At 39.5% G+C, this 23,849-nt stretch overlaps 1 protein-coding gene across 1 annotated transcript in view; it reads right to left on the bottom strand.

Annotated features, from left to right (window-relative positions):
• The window catches only part of TGFBR3 (transforming growth factor beta receptor 3), a gene marked incomplete at its 5' end in the record, with an annotated part of 85,451 nt that overhangs the window by 5,737 nt on the left and 55,865 nt on the right, over nucleotides 1-23,849 (bottom strand). Inside the window, 9 exon segments of the mRNA XM_029283919.1 lie at nucleotides 840-947; nucleotides 5,115-5,153; nucleotides 9,651-9,768; nucleotides 13,411-13,710; nucleotides 14,810-14,980; nucleotides 15,969-16,109; nucleotides 19,585-19,737; nucleotides 21,010-21,305; nucleotides 22,267-22,456. Coding sequence (XP_029139752.1) covers nucleotides 840-947; nucleotides 5,115-5,153; nucleotides 9,651-9,768; nucleotides 13,411-13,710; nucleotides 14,810-14,980; nucleotides 15,969-16,109; nucleotides 19,585-19,737; nucleotides 21,010-21,305; nucleotides 22,267-22,456 — 1,516 coding nt within the window.

Below are 23,849 nucleotides of genomic sequence, written 5' to 3'. Positions count from 1 at the left end.
AAGAACCTAATGCTGGGAAAAATGGAGAGCAATAGAAGAAGGGGACGACAGAGAATGAGGTGGCTGGATGGAGTCACTGAAGCAGTAGGCGTGAGCTTAAATGGACTCCAGAAGATGGTAGAGGACAGGAAGGCCTGGAGGAACGTTGTCCATGCGGTCGCGATGGGTTGGACATGACTTCGCAACTAACAACAACAAGAAACCTTGCTTTTGTTTTCAAGAAAGCCAAAATCATCTTCTGAACACATACTGTACTCTTTCTTCTTTTTAGTGGATCGGTAATGTTTGTTTAGTTACTTGGGTTTCCTCTACTGACTTATACCCAACCACAACATGGATCTATCCTTATATTCTTCGCAATGCAACAAAGAAGCTATCTATGATTCTTTGAAAGAAAGTCTCAGCAAACTCAGCGAACCTTATTCCCAGATAAATGGCTACAGAATGGTTGCCTCAGTCTCTATTAAGACACGTTGATATGAATGCCAATTAACATATTTAAATGCTTTTCCATTTTCCATTCAGATGCAAGATACAAAATTCCACTCCTACTTACGACAGCTACATTTTTCTCTATCCTTTCAATGCAGTTCACGTATCTTAAAATGGCCAAGTTTGAAAAAACAACGCTATGGTCATTTAATGTGTTATATAAATATTCTCCACTCTTGAAACTCTTTTGTTCAAAAAGAAATCCTTTTAATGGCAAACTATTAATCAGGAGAGGCATCTATACCAATCCTTCAGGGGCTTTTATTTTTCAAGGCAAAGCAATGGCTAGTGAACAGGGTCAGTGTTCCAGATACACTGTGCAATTTGTGGGGAAAAATCCGACTCACCTGTGCGGGAATAGATAAACCATAAAGCTCCTGTTAGCAGCGCGCCTATCATAAAAGCTGCAAAGGCAATTCCCACAACTGTCAACGTGTCCAGGCCGTGTACAACAGCTGTGAAATTCAGAGATTAGAGAGAGAGAGAGAAAAAAAAATCAACACATTTGTAAAGCAGAATCAAAGATATTTTACTTGCATTCAGAAAGAGAAAGAAACAAAAAGTGATGGCAGTTTTCTTCCCCTAAATTGCATTTTGTAATCAGGACTCGACACCTTTTTGGGCTCACCAAATGTATCTCAAGCTCTTTTGGCCCCAAATAGGCTTGTTCGGTCCCTCCCTCTCTTTCTGGCCCAGATCAGCTTTGCTTTCTGCTATCTATCAGAGATGGTGAGAAGGAGACAGAACAGTACAGGTAATCCTCAACTTACAACCTCTCGTTGAGTGACTGTCTGAAGTTTCAACAGCATTGAAAAAAGTGAACTGTGATTGTTTTTCACACTTACGACTGTTGCAGCATCCCCCTAGTCACACGATCAAAATTGCTTAACAACTGGCTCATACTTGTGATGACTGCAGTGTCCCAGGGTCATGTGATCACCTTTTGAACCTTCTGACAAGCAAAGTCAATGGAGAAGTCAGAGTCACTTAACAGCTGTATTATTAACTTAACAACTGCAGGGATTCACTTAACGGCCGTGGCAGAAAAGGTCATAAAATGGGGCAAAACTCACTCAACAACTGTCTCGCTTATCAACAGAAATTTTGGGTTCAGCTGTGGTTGTAATTTGAGAACTTCCTGTAGATGTTCAATTCCTTCATGCTAATTCCGGCAAACTGCTGTCCATACAACAAGAGAAAACTGGGTTGAAAAAAGCTGGTATGGAGATTTGGGATCATGTCAATCCAAAGGAAAGTCTAAACCACACTATTTAATACATCTTTGGTTAGCATGGCCTGTTGTTTCACAAGAACAAAGCAGAGAAGCAGGATACAATTTTAAAATGTAGCTCTGTTATGAACAACTTCAGCCTGGTAGGTTTCCCGCTGGTTTCTGCTTGTTTTTAAGTTGGAAAGACCAAAATAACTTACTTCTCTAATTTTAGCCTCTTTAGTTTTCAAGTCACGCTTGTGCCTTTGAGGTAAGGCAGGATAAACTCATTCAAATAATTAAATAAGACCTCTGCCAATTCTGTTCCGTCTCCCCAATGTCTTCAGCATATTAAGTGGGGAGCGGAAAAGCTGTCAACCAAGCGGGAGTGCCAGCTTGAAAGTCAGCAAATACATAAATAGAAACAATTGTTTTTCACGTTTGGCAGCAGTTTTAATTACGGAAATCGGTTCCAGGCTGTAATATGGAGCCCGCTCTGGGAGAGGCAGGATAATCTGCGTGAGTGTACATCTGGTTCCTGAAAGCCTGGCTTTGAACATGTGCTGAGCAACAGTAGTCACTTCCAGCCCTTCCGAACTTTCACTCTTTTTACGCAAGGATAGCTACAGGGTGGAGCCTCATTAATTCTTACTGAGGTTCGGCTCCAGCTTATCAAGACAATAAGGACACTTTCTTTTGCCACTAATTTCACTGGAAGGCCATCCTAAGTCGGAGTGCTCTCTCTCTCTCTCTCTCTCTCTCTCTCTCTCTCTCTCTCTCTCTCTCTCTAAATGTGCAGGATTCTTTTTTAAATTCCCAGGATTCTTTTTTTTTTTTGCCATGTATCTCTATACATTTGACCTAGACTGTGATGTTTCTCTGTGTCATATATGTGTGTGTATGTGGGTATATGCATAATGGAATTTTTTTGAGAGCTGAATGCAACAAATTTTCATTTTAATGTATGCCGTTTAGTGTACATTTAAACTGACAATATTCTATTCCAGTGATGGCGAACCTTTTAGAGACTGAGTGCCCAAACTGCAACCCAAAACCCACGTATGCATCGTCGAGTGCCGGGTGGGTGTGGCCCATTGGGTGGGCGTGGCCCAATGGGTGTGGCTGCGGTGGTAATGGCAGACTGGGTGGGACTAAAAAGTTCAATCAATCAATTCCAACTTTGCAAGATCTTTTTTTTTTCCTGCAAGAAGTTGAAATTGACTGATTGAAGCTTTTTTTTTTTTTTGCACATGGCGGCGCAGGCCTAAAGCGAAAAGATTTTATAAAACCCAGCTGAAGGCCTAGGACTGGGGTGACGGCGCGTGTGCCCACAGAGAGGGCTCTGAGTGCCGCCTCTGGCACCCATGCCATAGGTTCGCCACCACTGTTCTACTCTACTCTACTCTACTCTACTCTACTCTACTCTACTCTACTCTACTCTACTCTACTCTACTCTATTCCCTCAGCTGACTGCTGACAATGACACCATCTTCTTCAACACCACAGTATTATGTATACAGGTAGTCCTTGACTTATAACCACAATTGGAACCAGAATTTCCATTGCTAAGCTAGGCTGTTGTTAAGTGAATTGCAGTGGATTTTATGAACTTTTTGCCATGGTTGTTAAGCAAATCACCATGGTTGTTAAGTGAATCCAGATTCCCCCATTGACTTTGCTTGTCTGAAACCAACTGAGAAGATTGCCAATCATGATAACATCACCCTGGGACCCTGCAACTGTCTAAATAATTGCCAGTTGTTAAGCACTCAAAATTTCGATCATGTGTCTGTGGGAAAGCTGTGCTGGTCGTAAGTGCAAGGACCAGTAGTAAGTCAATTTTTTCAGTGCCATTGTAACTTCGAATGGGCGCTAAATGAATGGTTGTAAGTTGTACTATTTATTTATTTTGATGTCATACAATTTCATTTCTACATGGCCTGTGCATGCCTTATTTGATTCTTTAAAAAAAGTATAGAGGGCTTGCTCAGGCAAAGTAGCAAGCAAAGATGGAGGCCATGGATCTAGCCATTGGTGAACCCAGTGGTGGGATTCGGCCGGTTCGCACCACTTCGGCAGAACCGGTAACTAATTTTTTGTTGCCCAGGCCCAGAATGGACTTCCGGAAGCGGCATCCACACAGAGAACCGGTTGTTCACCTATTTGAATCCCACCACTGGGTGAACCCTATTCACCAATCACCATAGTTTTATTAATTTAAATATTATTTATTTTATTTTATGGGTAATATTATGTAAATTTACTTCTACGGCTCAAGATGGAGAATTCTTGTTTTAAGCCCCTTTTCCAGAGCAAATATCTTGAGATTCAGAGTCAAATGGGAATTTGAACCTGAGGGCCTAGTGACTCTTTGGCAGTTTCCTCAGATAAGATTAGATTAGATTAGATTAGATAACCTTTATTGTCATTTTTTTCCTGTGGGCACAACACATGTTAAAAATGAAATCTAGTTGCTTGCTCTCAAGTGTACACATACATAACACACATTTAAACATACTATGTACAACATACGTATAGATGTACACATGGGCTTTCTCCTAAAAAAAACCCCGTTTCTCTGCATAACTCATACATTCAAAACCATTCTCAGTTCAGCTGAGAATGAAAGAGTGAAGAGAAGAGCAACAAAGATAATAAAAGAGGTTAAATCGTATGGTGAACGGCTAAGGGGCTAAGGCAGGGGTAGGCAACCTTGACTCTTTTATGACTGGTGGACTTCAACTCCAGAATTCCTGAGCCAGCCATGCTGGCTCAGGAATTCTGGTGGTTGAAGTCCACCAGTCATAAAAGAGCCAAGGTTGCCTACCCGTGGGCTAAGGGAACCAGGTATGGCTACCTAATGAAGAGAGGGCTTAAGGGTGACATAATAGCTATCTCCGGTACTTGAGGGGCTCTCACAGAGAAGAGAGGGTGAACTTATTCTCCAAAGCACCTGAGGGCAGCACAAGAAGCAATGGGTGGAAACTCATCAAGGAGAGATCCTGACAGAGAGAACGATTAATCAGTGGAACAGCTTGCCTCCTGGAGTTGTGGGTGCTATATCACTGGAGGTTTTTAAGAAAGGATTGGACAATCATTTGTCCTGGATGGTATAAGGCAGGGGTAGGCAACCTTGGCTTTTTTATGACTCGTGGACTTCAACTCCCAGAATTCCTGATCTAGCCATGCTGGCTCAGGAATTCTGGGAGTTGAAGTCCATGAGTCATAAAAGAGCCAAGGTTGTCTACCCCTGGTATAAGGATTCCTGCCTTGGATAGGTGATTGAACCAGAAGACCTCCAGGGCCTTCCAACCCTGTGATTCTACTCTATTCTGTTGTGTTCTGTTCTGCTCTGCTCTGTTCATTTCCTAGATGTAGTTCTTTTAAAAAAAGTTGAACTATATATACTTACATGGTGATCCTTCAGAAGGATTCAAGTGGGAGGATTTATCTGCCAAAAAAAAAAAGGAAAGAAAATTTTATACACATTAGAAATTCTTAAGTTGAATCTGTAACCTAGTAAGAAATCCAGTTAAACTGACGAAATCTGAGTGAGAACACGAAGAAGAGGAACGAAAATCCCGTCTATCTCATTAACTGTCTTTGGTGAAATAATCTCGAAAAACGCAAGCAACCAAAGTTACCAGCTGCTGTCCAATTATTGCCAAATAACAAGTATTGGCTTTTTCTGTAAAGAATTTGATTTCACCCTTGAGGTAATGGTAAAATAGATACGGTTATCCCAAAGACTAAATAAGTAAGAATAAGTTGGAGACATGTAAATCCAAGGCACTGAAAGAATACAGAGGCAAACTTATTTTACTCCCAAAATAGTTTGCATAAAACAGTTTCTCCCAGTCGAGAGACCTTTCAGAAATGTGGATTTCAAAACCCAGAATTCCCTCAGTCAGTGCTGAGAGATGAAGCCCACAGATTCTGACTCTGATTGCAGAAGACAGGCGTGTGACATCTACCTAGGTTTTAACCGTCACCAGTTTACCAAAACCATGATTAATATTCATATCTTAATATATATTTTATGTATGTATGTATGTATGTATGTATGTATGTATGTATGTATGTACAATCTTCCTTTTCCTGTGTTGCTTTCCACAGTCTTGGAAAGCAAATGAGTGGCACCAGAGTAACAGAAAATGCAAACTAACTAATAAAAGAAAACCATATAGTAGCCACAAGTCAAACATTTCTAAATAAGTTTCTCATTTCACAAGGACTGAATTCCAGTGATGGCGAATCTTTTAGAGACTGAGTGCCCAAACTGCAACCCAAAACCCACTTATGTATCGTCGGGTGCTGGGTGGGTGTGGCCAATTGGGTAGGTGTGGCCAATTGGGTGAACGTGGCCAATTGGGTGAGTGTGGCCCATTGAGTGGGCGTGGCTGCGGTAGTAACGGCAGACTGGATGAGACTAAAAAGTTCAATCAATCAATTCCAACTTTGCAAGTTCTTTTTTTTTTCCATGAGAAGTTGAAATTGACTGATTGATTGAACCTTTTTTTTAGGTGGAGGCCTAAAGCGAAAAGGTTTTATAAAACCCAGCTGAAGGCCTAGGACTGGGGTGACGGCATGCGTGCCCACAGAGAGGGCTCTGCGTGCCACCTGTGGCACGCGTGCCATAGGTTCACTACCACAGCTCTATAGCAATGGCGTCCTCTACATAACCCAACTTTGCAACATTAAAAAAAAATCTGGAAGGATTTGTTTTCTCTTAAACATGCAACTATATTATCCTTGATCACCATTAATGGGAGTCACGTGTGTAACGCGTGGAGAGAAAAGCGAATTGTGGAACTGAACATTCTGTTCTGATTCTGTATCTATGGCATCTCCAAGTTTCTTTATTTGGCTTCTAATGCAGATCTATCAGGAACGGATCCAATAATATATTTGTAACAATGCACACAACAAATGGCCTGTTTTGCATCAAAATCTGTGATAACAAGAGATGCAACTCTTATTTAGTTGCTGTCATTTCTAACCCTTACAAATTTGCTCTTAGTTCATAATGATAATGGGCCACAAGGGCTTGCTTCATAACCAAGAGGGTGTATACTGCATGCTGGTGCCCATTAAGCTGATTGTCTGAAAAATTCCAGGACACTTTCCAGTAGACATCCCACAATAAATTTTGCCAGCCCTTAGTTCACTATGTTTATTATCAAACTCTTTTCTCTTCTAAAATAAGAAAAATCTAAAAAGCTCTATAAAATATTTGGTTTAATTTAAACTACTGAGGTATTAGGTTCCTTAGAGAATTGAACCCAAATGACATCCATTCTTGCTGATCCAATGAGGCATTTTGCTAGCTATTGAAATTCATGAGAGATTATGGATATGGCCAGAAAAACACAAAAAAGCAAGCATTTTAATTGCATTGTGCACAGAGACCACGGGATTGTCCTCAGTGGATTCATTTGTGTCAAGAATAAAGATTTGCAAAAAAAAAAAACAACCCTTGAGGTCTCAAATAGTTAAGCAGAAACAGTTGTTCTTCTCACACCCCAAGCAGTGCACCATGGTATACCATCAATTGCTTAAATGCCAAGAAGAACTCTCTCATGTGACTGAGGTTAAGGGATTTCTGATCTTCAGCTTTTTTTTTTAAATCCCTTAGAATTTGAAACAGCCCTGGCATAGAAGTGAAAGATTTTGATCTCCATCTGAAAGCACTGTAACCCTCTAATTAATGTGCCATGTCAACACCAAAATGGAAGAATGCAAGGTTGAGGTTTTAAAAATAAGTAAAAATGCTCATTTGCTGCTATTGTTAGAGGGGCCCAAAGAAAGATTATTTTCATATGCGCATGCATGGTTAGGTGGGCCCCCCAGTTTTTGCCATCCATATGAATCAACCCTGATTTTGAAAACAACATTGGTCCAACTTCAATTGGTTAAGATTGGCTGTTTAATCACCTATTGCTTTTTCAACTCTATTTTATATTCTCTCTTTACAACATACAATATGGGGAGATTATATTCTGTAACTTTCTACCATTTTTCCATTCATGAAGGGGGGGGGAAGGAGAGGAAGAGGAGAGAGAAGAAGCACAACAGGGATTTATTTAAACAAAACAACAACAATCAGTTCCAGTATAGGATGAATAAGGTAATGTTGGCTTAAATAGCTCTTTCCAAGTTGGCAGTTATTCTGGTCTCTCTCTCTCTCTCTCTCTCTCTCTCTCTCTCTCTCTCTCTCTCTCTCTCTCTCTCTCTCTGTCTGTGTGTGTGTGTGTGTGTGTGTGTAGGGGCCGCATATTCCCCAGCTAGCAGTAATGCCTGAATAATTTGGGACAGAAATCAGAATTTTGGATGTGGATTATGTTCTGGCTTATCCATGTGCCTCCAACTACACAATGAAACGAACCTTTATATGCAACATCATCTATAAGGAATGTTCATTGCACTCAATTACAAAGAGGCAAAAAGGATACATATATATCCAGCATTTCAGATTTCTGGCAGCTTCAAATTAAAAATAAATAAATAAAAATTAATACACATCACACAGGATTGTTTCTTTTCTCGTATGGGTAGAGAGAAAAGGGGGAAGATTATATAGCACTAACAAATATACCGAGAGAGACAAAGATTCCCTTTGTAGTTCTATCTGTGCACATAATTTTGGATTATCAAAACAACTGCAAATGTTCTTTGAACACAGGACACTATTCGTGTGTTAATATCGGATGGGTTCAGTGAACCAATTAACCGCATTAGGTTAATTTAATTGGTCGGAAGCCTTGCAAACCTCAGGAAACTAAATTCCAAATAATATGAGGAGCATTTTAAGAGAAAAAGTTGTGTGGGAGAAGGAAGTCAATATAGAAAGTAGAAGTGTGGATTGTGGACTGGGACATGAAGCACCAGAAAACAAACTGCATATGATAGAAAAGTTTTATCCGAGCAGATGGAAAGTAAGGGGGGGGGGTTTAACATACCAATGCAGGCAGTCCTCGATTTACGACCACAATTGAGTCCAAAATTTATGTTGCTAAGTGAGAAATTTGTTAAATGAGTTTTCGCCCCATCTTATGACTTTTCTCGCCACAGTTGTTAAGTGAGTCACTGCAGTTGTTAAATTGGCAACACGGTTGTTAAGTGAATCTGGCTTTTCATGTGACCCCCCCGGGACACTGCAACCGTCATAAATGTGAGTCAGTTGTCAAGCATCCGAATATAAATGTAAATCACGTGACCATGGGGATGCTGCAACGGTCATAAGTGTGAAAAATGGTCATTTTTTTCAGTGCCGTCGTAACTTCGAACGGTCACTAAATGAATTGTTGTAAGTCGAGGACTGCCTGTAAGGATCAGGATAAGGGACATGTTTCAGATGGAAACGGAAGCGCTTAAAGTATTGCGCTGGCGTTTTTGTTAGGGAAAACAAGCCAGGACGGTCTAACAGATTTGTTATTTACTGTATATACTTTCTCCTCCTGAAAAAAAGAGATTAACAATGATACAGATACAAGGAGGGGAAAAAAGGAATCTCTTCAGATTTCTAAATATAAATATTGCCATTTTCTTTGTTGGTCGTCTTTATTAACAGAAACATATTATGCTACGGAATATTTTCAATATATTTGAAGTTCCGTTACAAAGTTTAAATAAGTATTTACCGCCCCCAAAGAAATAAATTATACAGCTTTCCCAATATCTATAGCATAATGAACAGCTGGAATCAATCAGGCAGCATCATTTAATGTTTATGAATTCCATATATAGAAGCAAAATACATTCCTTTGTGAATCCTTGGCCAAATTGCACTTGGAAGAAGATTCAAGGAAAATATGAGTGCAAACAAATATTAGTGTTTAACAAATAATGGCGTCTTATAAATCAGGAATAATAATAATATCACCAGAATGCAAAATTGTATATGCCTGGAGGCAAACTTGTATGCAGAGATTCAAAATATGTTCAGTACCTTCTGGTCTCCCTTTAGTTATCACAGCAAGAGGTTTGGTGAAAGTTTTCTTATTCTGCATCATTGCAAAGATCATATCAACATTAAGAAAGGTGCACGCTTCATCTGGAAGGATACACTGCAAGATGGAGACAACAGGCAGCTTGTAAGATCAGGGACTCACTCAAAATGTCTATATTATCACAGCAAATGTTCATCATCATCATCATCACCACCACCATCATTATCAGTACTCAGTAATATTTACTCAAGGAAGGACAAAACCTAAAAACATTTTCCAAGAATGTTTGCAAGAATTCCTTTCAGTTACATCTCAACTTTTCCTTGATGCTTGAGTTACTTAAAACTCTACCAATCCCATCACAAGACCCTCACTTGACACTCCCACGCCTGAAGCCCTTATATAAGTAGAACCCTGACACTGACATCCCCTAAACCAGGGGTGTCAAACTGCCGGCCCATGGGCCAGACGGGTCATCCGTAAGCCGCGCCCACCCCATTGCTGGCAATGGCAAAACTGTCCCGATACGTTGCGCAACGTCATGTGATGTGGTGAGTTTGACATGTCTGCCATAAACTCCGCTGAAGATGTTACATAGCCTGGTAACGAAACATCTCCTCAAGCTTGGAGAACGAACCTTCACTCTCAACCTACAACCCGAGCTACAGATGTTCACCCCTATTGCAAACTCTACCGATTCTCAAGGCCCAGAGAGTTTCTTTTGTGCAATGTCCCTTGTTGCTTCACCACTGTGTTGAAAAGGTTCTTCTGTTTCCTACCCCATTTGCTATCTTCATGAACACAATGAACACAATAGGTAATGAGACTAGACAAGATGATTGTTGATCTGCTCTAAGACTGTTCAGTCCCCCCCCCCGAGTAGAAAAGTAATATTGCCCATTTAAAAAAAGATGTTGATTATTTTAATGTTTTGGAACAAAGAGACTCCCCTCCCCTGCTTAGAGATATTTACTACATCTATAAAACAGATATTCTATGTGAGATAAACAATTTAAAAATGCAGAAATTAAGTTTAATTTTATTTTCCTTCAAAATCCTCTGAAGCAGATCAACCTAATAATTCACCAGTAGAGGTTCAGAAACAATAGCATTATTTTATCTCAGCAGGATCTGGAAAATTAATGCTAATGCATTGTTTACAACAAATGTGATGAGCACCGAATAGTTTAAGTAAATCTGAACCGCTCCAACAATAGAACGCAATTTCTATCTATCACCTATAACCATTTAGTGGAAAATATATCTCATGCCATCAAAAGCTTAGCAGTTTTCATTGTGAAAACTCAACATATATTGTCCTACTGCTGTTAATTGCAATTATTCCTAAGTTTATTAACCTTTTGGAATCTATTGTAATGACAATTTATACCAAGTAGCTTCATGAATGAAGGCAAATGTACATGTCCCAGGATAATGTTTCAGGATCCAATGGGGTCAGTCACCAGAGACCAGAGGTTTAGTCTTCCAAGCTTTCAGACTTGTGCTGGAGCCTACCTACAGAGAACTTCTCTCTCATCAGAATGTGTGCTTTGGCCTATTCCAGTGATGGCAAACCTCTTAGAGACCAAGTGCCCAAAAACTGGCCCCACCCCACTCCACTCCCTGCCCCACCCCTACTCTGCCCCCCCATCCCCTGCCCCACCTGCCCGCAGGGCCACTCACCATCTCCAGGGCCTGCCACAGATCGCCCAGGCAGCCCAGAAGCACTATGGCGGTCACGCCCTCTGCCTGAGCCCTGCAGCATCAACTGCACACAAAGGGGTGTGAGGGCAGAGTCTTGTCTATGCTGCCTGGCTGCCATGTCCTTGGCTGCGCTGCTCTGCGTGGGCCACGCTCAGGGGAGACTCTTTTCAGGGGGGCTGCTGGAGAGGAGAGGTTCGTGGAGGGAGGCGAGGCTGGGGCAACGGCATGTGTGCCCACAGAGAGGGCTCCGAGTGCCGCCTCTGGCACCCATGCCACAGGTTCGCCACCCACTGGCCTATTCTATACATAGTATTTATGTGGTGCCCGGTTGGGTGTGGCTTCTTACACTCCAATCAACCAATAAGAAGTCACACCCACTCAGCCACCATATAAATACTACGCATAGAATAGCCCAAAGCACACATTTAGGTAGAGAGATGTCCCTGGAGGATGGGCTCCAGAACAAGTCTGAAAACTAGACCTCAGAAAACTAGACCTCTGTTCCCAGTGACCAACTCAGATTGGATCCTGCAAGTAGCTTCAGTTCACCTATGTTCAAATGAATTAACCCTAGTGGTTAAACTGGCCTTCTTAAGATAATTTTTCCCCTCCCAGAAATGCCCAGCTGACATGGCACACTGGTGGAACTGGATGGCCTACAGTCCAACAACAAGGAATGCACAGGTTGGGCAAGAGGAATGGATTATTAGAATAATTGATATGGGCCTGTCTTATATGTCTGAGGAACATCCTAGGAAAACACAGAATATTCTTTAGACTAACAGCCTAATCTTACAATGGGCAAAATGCTACTTGGCAATTACAGTCTAAAGTCTTTCTACAGAAGATCTTCCAAAACCGATCATCCCTTCTGACGCAAATGCTTTCAGGAAATGGAGTTGAATATATTATTCTTTTTAAAAAAAAGTTTGTTTTGAATGTAAAGAAGAATGAGACGGAGGAGGAAGCATAGAAAAAAAAGGGGAGGAATAACAACAAAATACCTATTAGGTTACATACAAAAAATACCATTCAGCCACATTTTTAGAAAAACCATTAATCCTTGACCATATGAAATTGTATTCATCAGTCTTTCTTTTACGCTGGAAAAGAGCCAACTCTGAGCATTCATATTAAGCCCTGCCTCAATATTATAACAGCTCCATGTGCAGAGGAGTAGCTGCACACTGTACAATCTATTCTAGAAAAACTCACTGTTACTCATGTAGAAAATGTATCGGTTAACATTATCTGTTGCAAATTGGTTTAACCAATCAGTCACACTTATAACTTCTTTGGCTACACTATTGTGTAAAGTAGCTTCCCAAACTTGGCACTCTCCAGCTATGCAACTCCCAGCCAAAGTCTAAGGCTGGGTTTCCTAAACTAAGGGCCATGAGCCCCCATAAGAAATGTGGCCAGAGTCACATTTTAAAACAAAAACAAAAACTGGACATGCAGAGGCAAAGAGACAGCAGGGCAATATTTTGTTTCGTGCTTTTTCTCTGCAAGTTGGTTGTTGGTTCATCCAAGGCAGAACACAAGCAAGTTTTGACAACACTCTCTAGGGCTGTCAAACTCCATCAGCATGCTGATCTCTACCTTCCCTGTTCAAATCTGTAGCAGGAAGTATTTCTTGATTGAAATTACATTATAAAGAGCATGTGGTATGTTTATTTCTTGCCCAGCTTTAACCTTAATACCATCAGTAGTTTTCTTCATTTGACATTCATTTTAGAACTTTGGCTTTCTCTATTTTCTTTTTCAGTGATTCACATTAAACAAGCAAATTCTTAGTTTCTTCAGAATTGTTAACCTACCAGAACGGTTGCAATGTAGGTGAATCACACTATATATGATTGGTGCTCTCAGAAAACAATCTATGCCCACCTTTGTTGTCAGATCCACACATTAAACCACAACCAAGAAAGTTTTGGCTTAAGTTTTATCTTAAAACTCTTAGTGGTGGTGTAGATTGCAGCACAAGGCAATTACAGATGTGTGTTTGTGTGTGCCAGAAAGAGAAAAAGGGAGAGGAATCTTCTCACAAATTACCTGAGCTAATCCTGGAATATCTTTTTCTTTCTTTGTGCATAAAGTCACCTCACAGTGTAGAAAGAGAAGAGAGCTGTTGAATGTGGATTTGAATAAGAAGCTAAATCGCTTTTTGTCGGTCTGTGTGTTCGGGACAGGAAAATTAGCTTTCGGAACATTGAAGAATCTTACAGACTCATCTTTAGGACAAACATTTTCAATAATGGTAAATTCTGACATTCGATCAGGATAGGAATTTGGTGAAATAAAGCAAGTTTGGATTACAAAGCCCAGGGATCTCTCAGCCTTTGTCAGAGAAATCTGCACAAGAAAAGAAAAATAGATTATGCTACATTTAATGTTTTTGAAGACTGCAGAGCAGTATAATAAAGTCAATCAATCAGATGTTGAATACCTTGGCTATCCCTCCCACTTGGATAATCTGCAGAATTAGGAAACCTGGTGCCTGTCATTCCCCCCACATCAGGAGGGATTTTAAGAGTTTTAGGAGACATTTTTTTTTCTTTTATGGTAACCACCATTTTTAAAAGTGGAATATGGAAACATACTTTTATAGGTGTAATATCCTCAAAGACCTTGTGGTATGTTAAGTCATGGTTTCTTTGTAGTTTGTTCACTAAACCTTAATTGGCTGGGTTCATATATAATGCCAAGTTGAACGAAAACTAGCTGCATTCTATTTTAGCACAGGGTAAACTCATTAACCAAGAGGGATTGCACTCTTTTAAAGTGTGGTGACACAAATGTAGTCGACTATAGTTGGGTGTGAATGTTAGTTTTTACAGAGTCAAAAATAATCAACTTTATACTAGAAAATGACATTAACAAATTAAGGAACAAATGAGAATTTTATCTTCTACCCCTTACAGAGAGAGGAGATAGAGAGGGACACTACTGTATATTGAGAATTTGCATGTGATACACAGCAGTTCTTGGACTTTTTTCACAGTTCTTGGTTGTTCGAAACCACTCAGAGATGCCAGAGATGGACGGCCGTATAAATCTTTTAAATAAATAAAAAAGGAAAGAACTGTGCATGCTCATTTTTTAAACTGTGTGTGCTCAGGCATGTTTTGCCGGCAATTTGCAAGAGAAAAACATGAAACAATAGAGCCTTATTTTCATGAATGATTGTTATTTCATAGAAGGCTTGATGAGGAAGACACATGTTTTGTAGTGGACCTGCCATATTACTAAGATTCCTTGGTCTTTACCACAAAAGAATTATCTTATTCAAGATTGGTACAATTTCCTCTTTTCAGAAACCACAAGAGGACGCATCTGCCTGCCAGAGGCAATTGAACCAGGCCAGCTTAGGATATACAAGAACAGCCTCTTCTCAGCTACCATGTTCCTGAAAAACATTTCATTGATTCCTATTTCTGCTCGAGTCAATTACCTCGACAAAAATGTGGCTGTTGTCTGCCACAGAGAAGAATCCTTGAACTGGGGTACGAAAAAGCTCCGTCTCGTAGAGTTCCATTCCAAAAGTGGCATTGCCAACATGTATTTCAGGGGGCCAGAACTTGGAAACCCTTGGATCTCTCGGTTGATGGAATGTGCAATTGAACTAGTCCAAAGACAAGAAGATAAATTAATTTAAGAAGATAGAAAAACATATAAGGAAAGGCAAGAACAGTTGTGGACTCCATGTGGACTCCCAATTACATTTTTATAGCCTTAGAAAACCTTACAGTCCTGTTGCCAAAAGACGATATTTCAGAAGCGTGGTCTTCTGCCATTTTATTTTTTAATGTTTTGAGACTTGGGTTAGATCTAAAATATTTGAGAGCTTTGGTGGCCTAGTTCCATCCAGTCAGACAATGTCTCCATAAAGACCCAGACACACATCAACACTCCCATCACAAACATATTTCAAGTATGACTGATTCACAAACATTTTTGAAAGGGAGAAAAATCAAGCTTTCTTTAAAATTGACTTATCTCTCCTTTGCTTTGGTTCAGAATGATGTTTTCTTTTTATCTTATTTTCCTGTCTAACTCTTTCATGAGCGATACCATAAAGTCCTTATGAATACACACAATCAAACAACGCTCTCTGACCTTATTAAGGCAGCAATTTAAATCTTCTTCACTAAATTTATGGCAAGAGAGACATATACTCTTAAATACAGACAACTGAACAAAAATAAATGTTTGGGGCGAATTTATCATTTTGAACAAAGAACAGATTGGGAGATGGGATAAATGAGGAAACCCAAAAATATTGGCTGAAGGGAAGCTTTTCTTAAAACCAAAAAAAAAAAAAGCCTATTTGGAAAGAAAAGGTTCATTGGGAAAACACAGAGACTATTCACAACTTAACAGCATGAAAAACTGATATTGTTTTGGGATTGGAAGGAGAAAGTTAGTACTCTGGTTCCTGAATCAATAAAAGATATATAATTCACAGGTGCACAGAAACGTGTCTGGCTTTCAAGCAGTCCGTGTATCATAAATGTTGTTTATCAAATACTTTAAAAAACTCAAAGTGCTAAGAAATGATCATTATCAGTCTTCTGAATTCTCAAGCCAAATGATGGATAATCAATACATACCACAACAATGACAGGCCGGCTGAAAAAGGTGATGTCTGATTCATCGGTGTCCCCAGGAAAACCATTATCCCCTGATTCCATGTCTTCATAATCAACTAGCCAACCACTAGCTTCAGATGATGGTGACACCTGGATAACAATCTTTAACCAAATGGAGAAAGGGAAAAAACCAACAACTGTCAAAGCTGTTCTGGGTTCTGGTCCCATCTCGCTTGTCTCCTTGATAAGAAAGGTGCAAGGAAAAATTGGTTATGGGGACGATCTAATAGTAGTAGATCTGTTATCTGCCGTTTTAAGCTTATCCTATTTTTCCATGCAACCATTGTTTGAAATGTTAGATCAAGACAATAACCACATTCATAGGAAATACCCTCTGCTTTCCCAAATTTTAGCTCCTTCCGGGGGATACGCTGGCTAGGCAGTTTCAGGATATGAAGTTCACAAATCGGGGACCCCTTGTTTCGGTTTGTGTACAGCATGCAAACAGAAGAAGCCTATACAAACGGCTATACAGGTAGTCCTCGGCTTACAACAGTTCATTTAGTAAATGTTTGAAGCTGCAACAGTACTGAAAAAAGTGACTTGTGACCAATTTTCACACTTACGACCGTTGTGGTATGCCAAAGGGTCATGTGATCAAAATTCAGACCCTTGGTGGCAACCAACTCATATTTATGATGGTTGCAGTGTTCTGGGGTCACCTTTCGTGACCTTCTAACAAGCAAAATCAATGGGGAAGCCAGATTCACTTAACAACCGTGTTACTAACTTAACATCCGCAGCGATTCATTTAACAAGTGTGACAAGAAAGGTTGTAAAACGGGGCAAAATTCACTTAACAAATGTCTCACTTAGCAACAGTAATTTGGGGCTCAATTGTGGTCATAAGTTGTGGACGACCCGTATGCTCTGGTCAGCAGGATAGCTTAAGAACCATTTACCTTAAATTTTGCAGTTGATTACAGCAGGGGTCCCCAACCCCCAGTCCGTGGACCGGTACCAGTCCACGGCATGCCAGCAACCAGTCCACACAAACAAGCAAAGCCCCATCCTTGCGATGCAGGCAGCACACAAAACCACGCATTCTCCAGTCCACGGAAAAACCTCTCTCCATGGAACCGGTCCCTGGTGCCCAAAAGGTTGGGGGCCTCTGGATTACGGTTTATTTAAACTGTGATTGTTAATTTGCACAGAATTTGTCAGGAGTTGGTCAAAGGTAAATGAATGCTGAATGATTCCTATTCTTTTCAGTAGACAATAAAAAGAGGAAGTACGGTATGTACAGAATGGCAAGTTTCTAAATGATGCTGAACATTCATCTTGTAGGAAGTTACTGAATATTACCATTACAAAGAGATACCCCAGGATCTAAACCCTTCAATTCCACCCCCATATCTTCCCAGTCGGTCAATTTATCTATTTGCATCATGGTAAAAATAGGCTTATTGTTAGGCTTCCAAACCTGGAGTGTAATAGAAGTAACATATTGGTTTTAAAAAGCCATCTGAGTATTGGCACATAAATGACTATACCAGCAGTTTTACTTCTCCTTCTGGTAAAACTATATCATATACTGCATTTCAAAAAGGTAATGGGTCATTGAACTGGACTTGCATATATCCTACTTTTTTAATAATCATCACAGTATTCAGTAGGCAAAGAGCTTTAACTTTATACTACTTCAGTATTTCTTTATTTGAAGAACACACAATAATAGTGAGTTTTCTTCTTCTTTTACTTTGTATTATCGTCTCCCTGCTATACCCATTAAGTTTTTGCTACTCCCAACTATGCTTTTTTAAAAACAACAAAATAAAAACCCTTTCCCAAAATAACTCCCCTATTGAGCGCATTACTCATTTGTGCTTTTCATACACAAATGTTTCCTACATATTCTTCTGGATTTCCTGATGATGCAGTATTTCTTCAATTCAGTTCTACCTTTGTTTGCTCACATGACAGATGGTTGACATGCAAAATGTATTTCTGAGCTTTTTCAGGCATTTGCTTCATAATTCACTGCTAGTTTCAGTGAGTTAGAAATTGGTCTGAGTACTAAGAAAAATCTGTGCTTTTGAGATCAATTTAACGTTTAAAGATAGGAGTCCAACTGCTGAGTTGAGATCCAGATGTATTTTTCCACAGCCTGTTGATCGATAGTTTTTGTTGGGTACATCTCTAGATCAAATGCCAAAAGCTCTAGCCAATAAAGGATTTTAAATGGTCTTTTTAAATATATATATTGGATAAGGCTATGTGTGATCAGGTTGCCTTAGCTATATTTGAGTTGGACAACAAGTTTTCTTCATTTGCCAAAATTGTCACCATGTGCTGAAATTACAAAAGCCAATAGCTGTGCTTGTTTACCTGAACTGGCTAACATCCACCCAAGTCACAGTGAAAATGCTGAATCAGACTGAAGAGAAAAAAATCTTACATGGGCAAAATAACTTGCATAGCTGTTTATACACTTGGAAAAATCCATTTCAACCCTGGATTCAAATTTCCAGCACTGGATATACATTAATATTGAAAATATATTTAACATAACTAGCATACACCAGGAAACCCCCCCAAAAGCATATTCAATATGCTTTAACTTAAAATATGACTTATTTTGGAATTGCCAAGTTACTGTATTTGGTTTACTTCTAAATAAGTTCGTGCTTGCAGCTACTACTGAAAAATAACTGCAATTATCCATATACTCTCGCCCCAATCCAATAATGATGAGTAACTGAAAGAGATATCATACAGTTCTATTAAAAATACTTATCCTTGTTCAGATTTTTGCATACCTTTGCCACTGAACGTTATCAGATATATATTCTCTGTTGAAATAGAATCTGTGTGACAAACTAATATTAAAGTTTCACCCTTGCTTCATATATGTCCTAAACGAAGTCACCCAATTGGCAAAGTGCTAGAAAGAAAACCCAAATTTTGTAGATTCCTTAATTAGTTGCACCATTTTAGTTGTTATAACTGCAACCAAACAGTTTCAGTTCTTGGTGATCAGTCTTTTACATTGCTCTGTGGGAATTTTGGCCCATTCCTCCATGTCAAGCTGCTTCAGAAACATTTGAGGGTCTTCTAGCATAACCATTTCAGATCCTGCCACATTTTTGCTGCATGTTAAATGACTTTACTTCAAAAATAATAGACACAAGATCAGATCCTCTCTATAAGTCAATAGGACCCACATGAAGTTCTTGTAATTTTCAGGGACAAAGATATGCAAAAATTCAGACAATCAAAAGGGTGGCAAATTTTATTTCATAGATGTGTCTTTGACGAATGGTGTCATCCCACCATCTCTTATTAGAAATCAACATTAGATATGGTACCATATGCATCTGATGAAAGATATTATAATGGTAACCTGTGGACTAAAAAGCAACTAGGAAATATTCCTCCCCTCTCACATATTTTGCCTTTCAGTGTTTTTAGCTATAAATCTGGAAAAAGATGTGGAGCAGATTTCAGTAGCTTTGTATCAGAGAAACAACTCAGAAACAATCTCTGCTGTTCCTCCCAATGTCTTCTAAGAACTGAGGAGCAGAAAGAGAGATTTGGGGTTCCATTTCAGTATTTTTCTAGGAGATAAGAGACTCACAGAGTTGAGATAGACAATGTTATCCAAAGGATAGGGAATCTGTCGGGTCCCACAATCTTGCAAAGATGACTCCAGAATGAAATGGGTCCTGTTTGTTTTAGCTCTGCAGCTCGGATCCAGCAGAGAGAGCTGAGTCCCAACGAAACCGCTAGCCTAAAAGGAAACAAAAAAAGCTAGAAGGTTATACCTGAGCCACTGATCAGAACTGCAAAGGGCAGTGATAAAAAACAACAACTAGCACCAAGCATTTTCTCTCACATCGAGACACTCTGTATTAGAAATCTATTGTACGATTATTTGTGCTGTCACAATGAATGAAGTAGGAAACCAGCAGGCACATGCGCCATCGTCCCAGTCCTAAGCCTTCAGCTGGGTTTTATAAAACCTTTTCGCTTTAGGCCTCCACCACTGTGTGCAAAAAAAAAAAGTTCAATCAATCAATTTCAACTTCTCGCGGGGAAAAAAAGATCTTGCAAAGTTGGAATTGATTGATTGAACTTTTTAGTCCCACCCAGTCTGCCGTTACCACTGCAGCCATGCCCACCCAATGGGCCACACCCACCCAATGGGCCACGTCCACCCGGCACCCAACAACACATAAGTGGGTTTTGGGTTGCAGTTTGGGCACTCGGTCTCTAAAAGGTTCGCCATCACTGGTCTACCCCATTCAGTAGAATGAAGAAATGAAGATCATGAGAATGCAAAGTAGACTTGAACATTTCGGCATACAACACTGTAGAGAAATGGGATTTTTGAAGTTCCCATCCGTTTTTGAGGAAACAAGACGAAGCTTCTTTACATGTATAAAAGCTATCATAGAAGGGAGGAAGGCAGTAAACTTTTTCATTTCCTGTCTGTGGGATTTCTGTATCAATGGACTTTTAAATGGAGAGATTTGCAAAAACTGATCAGTTATTTCAGGGGTCTCCAAACCTGGCAACTTTAAGACTTGTGGACTTCAACTCCCAGAATTCCTCAGCCAGCCAGGGCTGGCTGAGGAATTCTGGGAGTTGAAGTCCACAAGTCTTAAAGTTGCCAAGTTTGAAGACCCCTGAGTTATTTGAAACGACACGGTGCATTCTACTATCTCAAGACTGTGACTTTATTCTCTTAACTAGGCTTTGCATCCTACCTGAACAAAAGCTGCACTGCTGAGCCTGTGGACTCAGCTGAGTGTCACTACTTTTTAGAGCCAAATGGAACACTAATGGCCCCTTAGGTCACATGACGTTTGCTGAGCTGATGAGAAGAACATCTTCTGCTTTTGCTTTGAGGTTCAGCAGAACCGTATTCATCAGAACAAGCAAGAGGAACCCGAAATGATACAAAGCAGCAGTGAGGATACCGGTCTTGCACCAGTATGCATCTGACTAACCAGAATCCAAAATAATTTATTTTGAAATGAAATTAAAACACCATACTAACCTCCAGCGAGTCTTTTGCTACAGCTACCATCATGGATGTATCATTACATATCACAGACATGGCAACATCAACGCTACCCTGCACTTCTTCTGGCTCTGGGTCTTTTGGAAGAAGCTGTTCAAAACCACGACTGGCCATGATTGGGTCAACAGTGTCGGTTGATGGCAAGGAGCCTTGGTTCTTCTCATGAAGAAAACCAAAATGCATGTCTTCGTTCAAACGTGGGGCTTTAATGCCATGCAGCAGTTCCTTCAGCTCTGGTGGAAGGAAATCGTCTTCTTCATCGTTCATTTCTTCTACAGAAAGAGAGAAATTACAAATAGTAATTCCATTCAACTTATTCATAACTAGAGTCATGCATTGGTTAGTTTACACAGCATGTTAAACCATGATATTATTTTTTCTTTGCCTTCCCAAGAAATAGTTTCTTTGACCTATTTTTCAATTCAATATTTGATGGTTTATGATTTCCACCTTGCTTTAACCATGACTTATTATGTTTGAATGAGTATTATTTATTTATTATTATTTATTATTTAAATTTATATACCGCCCTATCTCCCTTACGGGACTCAGGGCAGTGAACAGGCAATAATAAAAATCACAATAAATGTTGAATAAAAAGCCTGCTCTAAAATACCCCATATAAAACCCCTAGCAAAGCCCAATCAAAACTACGCCAGGCCGGCCGCATGGAATAGATGGGTTTTCAACACTGGCTTATTCCTAAATTTGTCTTTAACTCAACTTAGCTCTTGTTGTTCCTGGCAGAAGTAACAAAGAGAAAAATCCTAAGAATTTACCCAATATGTCTTATCAGCAAAACTGGCTTTGGCTTGTTCCTGGCTTTCTCAACCAATCATGGTTATAATAAATGGTTATAACAAATGCTGACTTAGCAGGATGCATGAAACGGACATTATGTTAAGAATGCTATTTAATTTGCTAATTATGTTATGTACAGTTAGGATCTGATACTTCTCTTTCTTCACAGGAAACAACAATGAAGGTATCTCATTTGGCAGGGCATGTGCAAAAGAAGATATAATCCTCTCCATTCTTTCAACCTGCCCAGTGTTGTTTCCTTCCTGAAAATCTAGATCCCTTTTAGTTCCTTGTTCTTGGAGGGATAAAAACTGCCTTGGTAAGTTATGCAAAATATAAAAGTATGAATTCCCTCAGCAACCTTAACTCAGGAAAACAGAACATTTGAAAAATAAAGTACAAAGCTGAGAATCATCTGATGTTCTTCCTTACCTGCATCCATGAGCTGTAGGTGAAACTTATTAGCAAGGGGTGCTTTTGTATAAGTAGTAACTGGGTAGTAGCCATGCTCATATGCCCAGGCAATTAAATTCTCATGAGAGGAAGGCATATCAAACACTATAGTTTTACTCATTGCCATAGAGCGTTCCGTTTCTTTTCCAAAGCCAACCCCATTTGATGTCTATAAAACAGAAAATAAAAACTTTAGCCTTGGACAAAGCTATTTTTTCTTAGAAAACTTATTTTTTTTAGTTTTGAAAGGTTTAGTTAACTATCACTTCAGATCAAACTTTGCATTCATTCATTCACTCACTCACTCATTCATTTTGTGCCATTCAATCAGAAGCAATCAATGTTTTCTTGTCCACACGAGGAATTTTATCAAAAGGAACAAAAATTGGTGGGTAATCTGTAAGATAAGTTCAAACAATTTTAACTGAGGAATATCCACATGACAGAACCTCATCGCTTCATGAGATTCTTCTATTGATAACCACAACATATAAAATGGCTCTATGGGTTTGATCACACAAAATAGTGCTTTGGACCCTAACTGCACTTAGCAAACAGAATGAGATCCTCCATGCCAAGGGATAATTGAGAGGAAATACACACTGTGACAACTTTATTCAACCTGATGCTAAGTACATTTGAAGTTCAAATTCTCAGAATTTCGAACCAGTAGGAGAAAGGACAGAAAAGACAGTGTAATGATTCTTATGGCTTATAACTCATTACTAATGATTGGCAGGGTATGAAAACCTCTCTCATCTACTGCCTGCCCCTATCGGGCAGCAAGATTTGAATTAAATTGTAATTTTTGATGTCAGAATGTTTGGAGAATCAGGGGACCATCTGTAAAACTGAAGATCATCTCCAAGTAATCTTTAAGTCTTTGAAAAAAAATATTTTTCACTAGGGCAATGAACACACTTATAGCAATATATTAAAGTGTGCAATAAAAATAAAACACTATATTTACATCATCCAAGTTCCCCTAACTGTTTGCAAAAAGCTTCCAAGAATCCCCAAACCGGACCACTTTAGCAAATGTTGCATTTAAACAACAGTTGGAAAATGGATACTCAGAAATCGTACTTAAAAGGAAATACATATAGTATTGAAGATAGTAAAATAAGAATAGGCCCCATTTTGAGTACAATGTCCCTTGATTCAACGTGCAGCAGGGATAGAAATGCTTTAGGAAGAGAACTGATCTATCTCTAAGCTTACCATTGCCTTGCATTTTCCAGTTATTGAACTGAATAGCTCTGTTCCCATTTATTTTTTCCCTTACAGATGGGCAATCTTTTTATTCTAGACAGCATTTTCTCAGAGATACTCTGCTGAGGAATCATAGTCAGCAGGACTAAAGCACAGAGGGAATCCAAAGCCAGAGGGCATATCAGACCCCTATCCCCTCTGTAGGGCGCTCATTTCCCCTTTCTGATATTTTTCTTTCTCCTTTCATTTTCTCACCAAACATCTTTTCTCTCTTCCAAGCAATCTTAAATTGCAGGTCGCCCTTCCCAATTCAGCAAGTGCTTTCTCTTTGCCATTCACCTCAGCAAAAG

This window comes from Protobothrops mucrosquamatus, unplaced genomic scaffold (assembly GCF_001527695.2).
Source record: "Protobothrops mucrosquamatus isolate PMUCROS unplaced genomic scaffold, P.Mucros_1.0 scaffold_92, whole genome shotgun sequence".
NCBI classification, from domain to species: domain Eukaryota; kingdom Metazoa; phylum Chordata; class Lepidosauria; order Squamata; family Viperidae; genus Protobothrops; species Protobothrops mucrosquamatus.
Note: the sequence above shows the minus strand (reverse complement) of the source record. Positions and strands in the feature narration are given on the sequence as shown.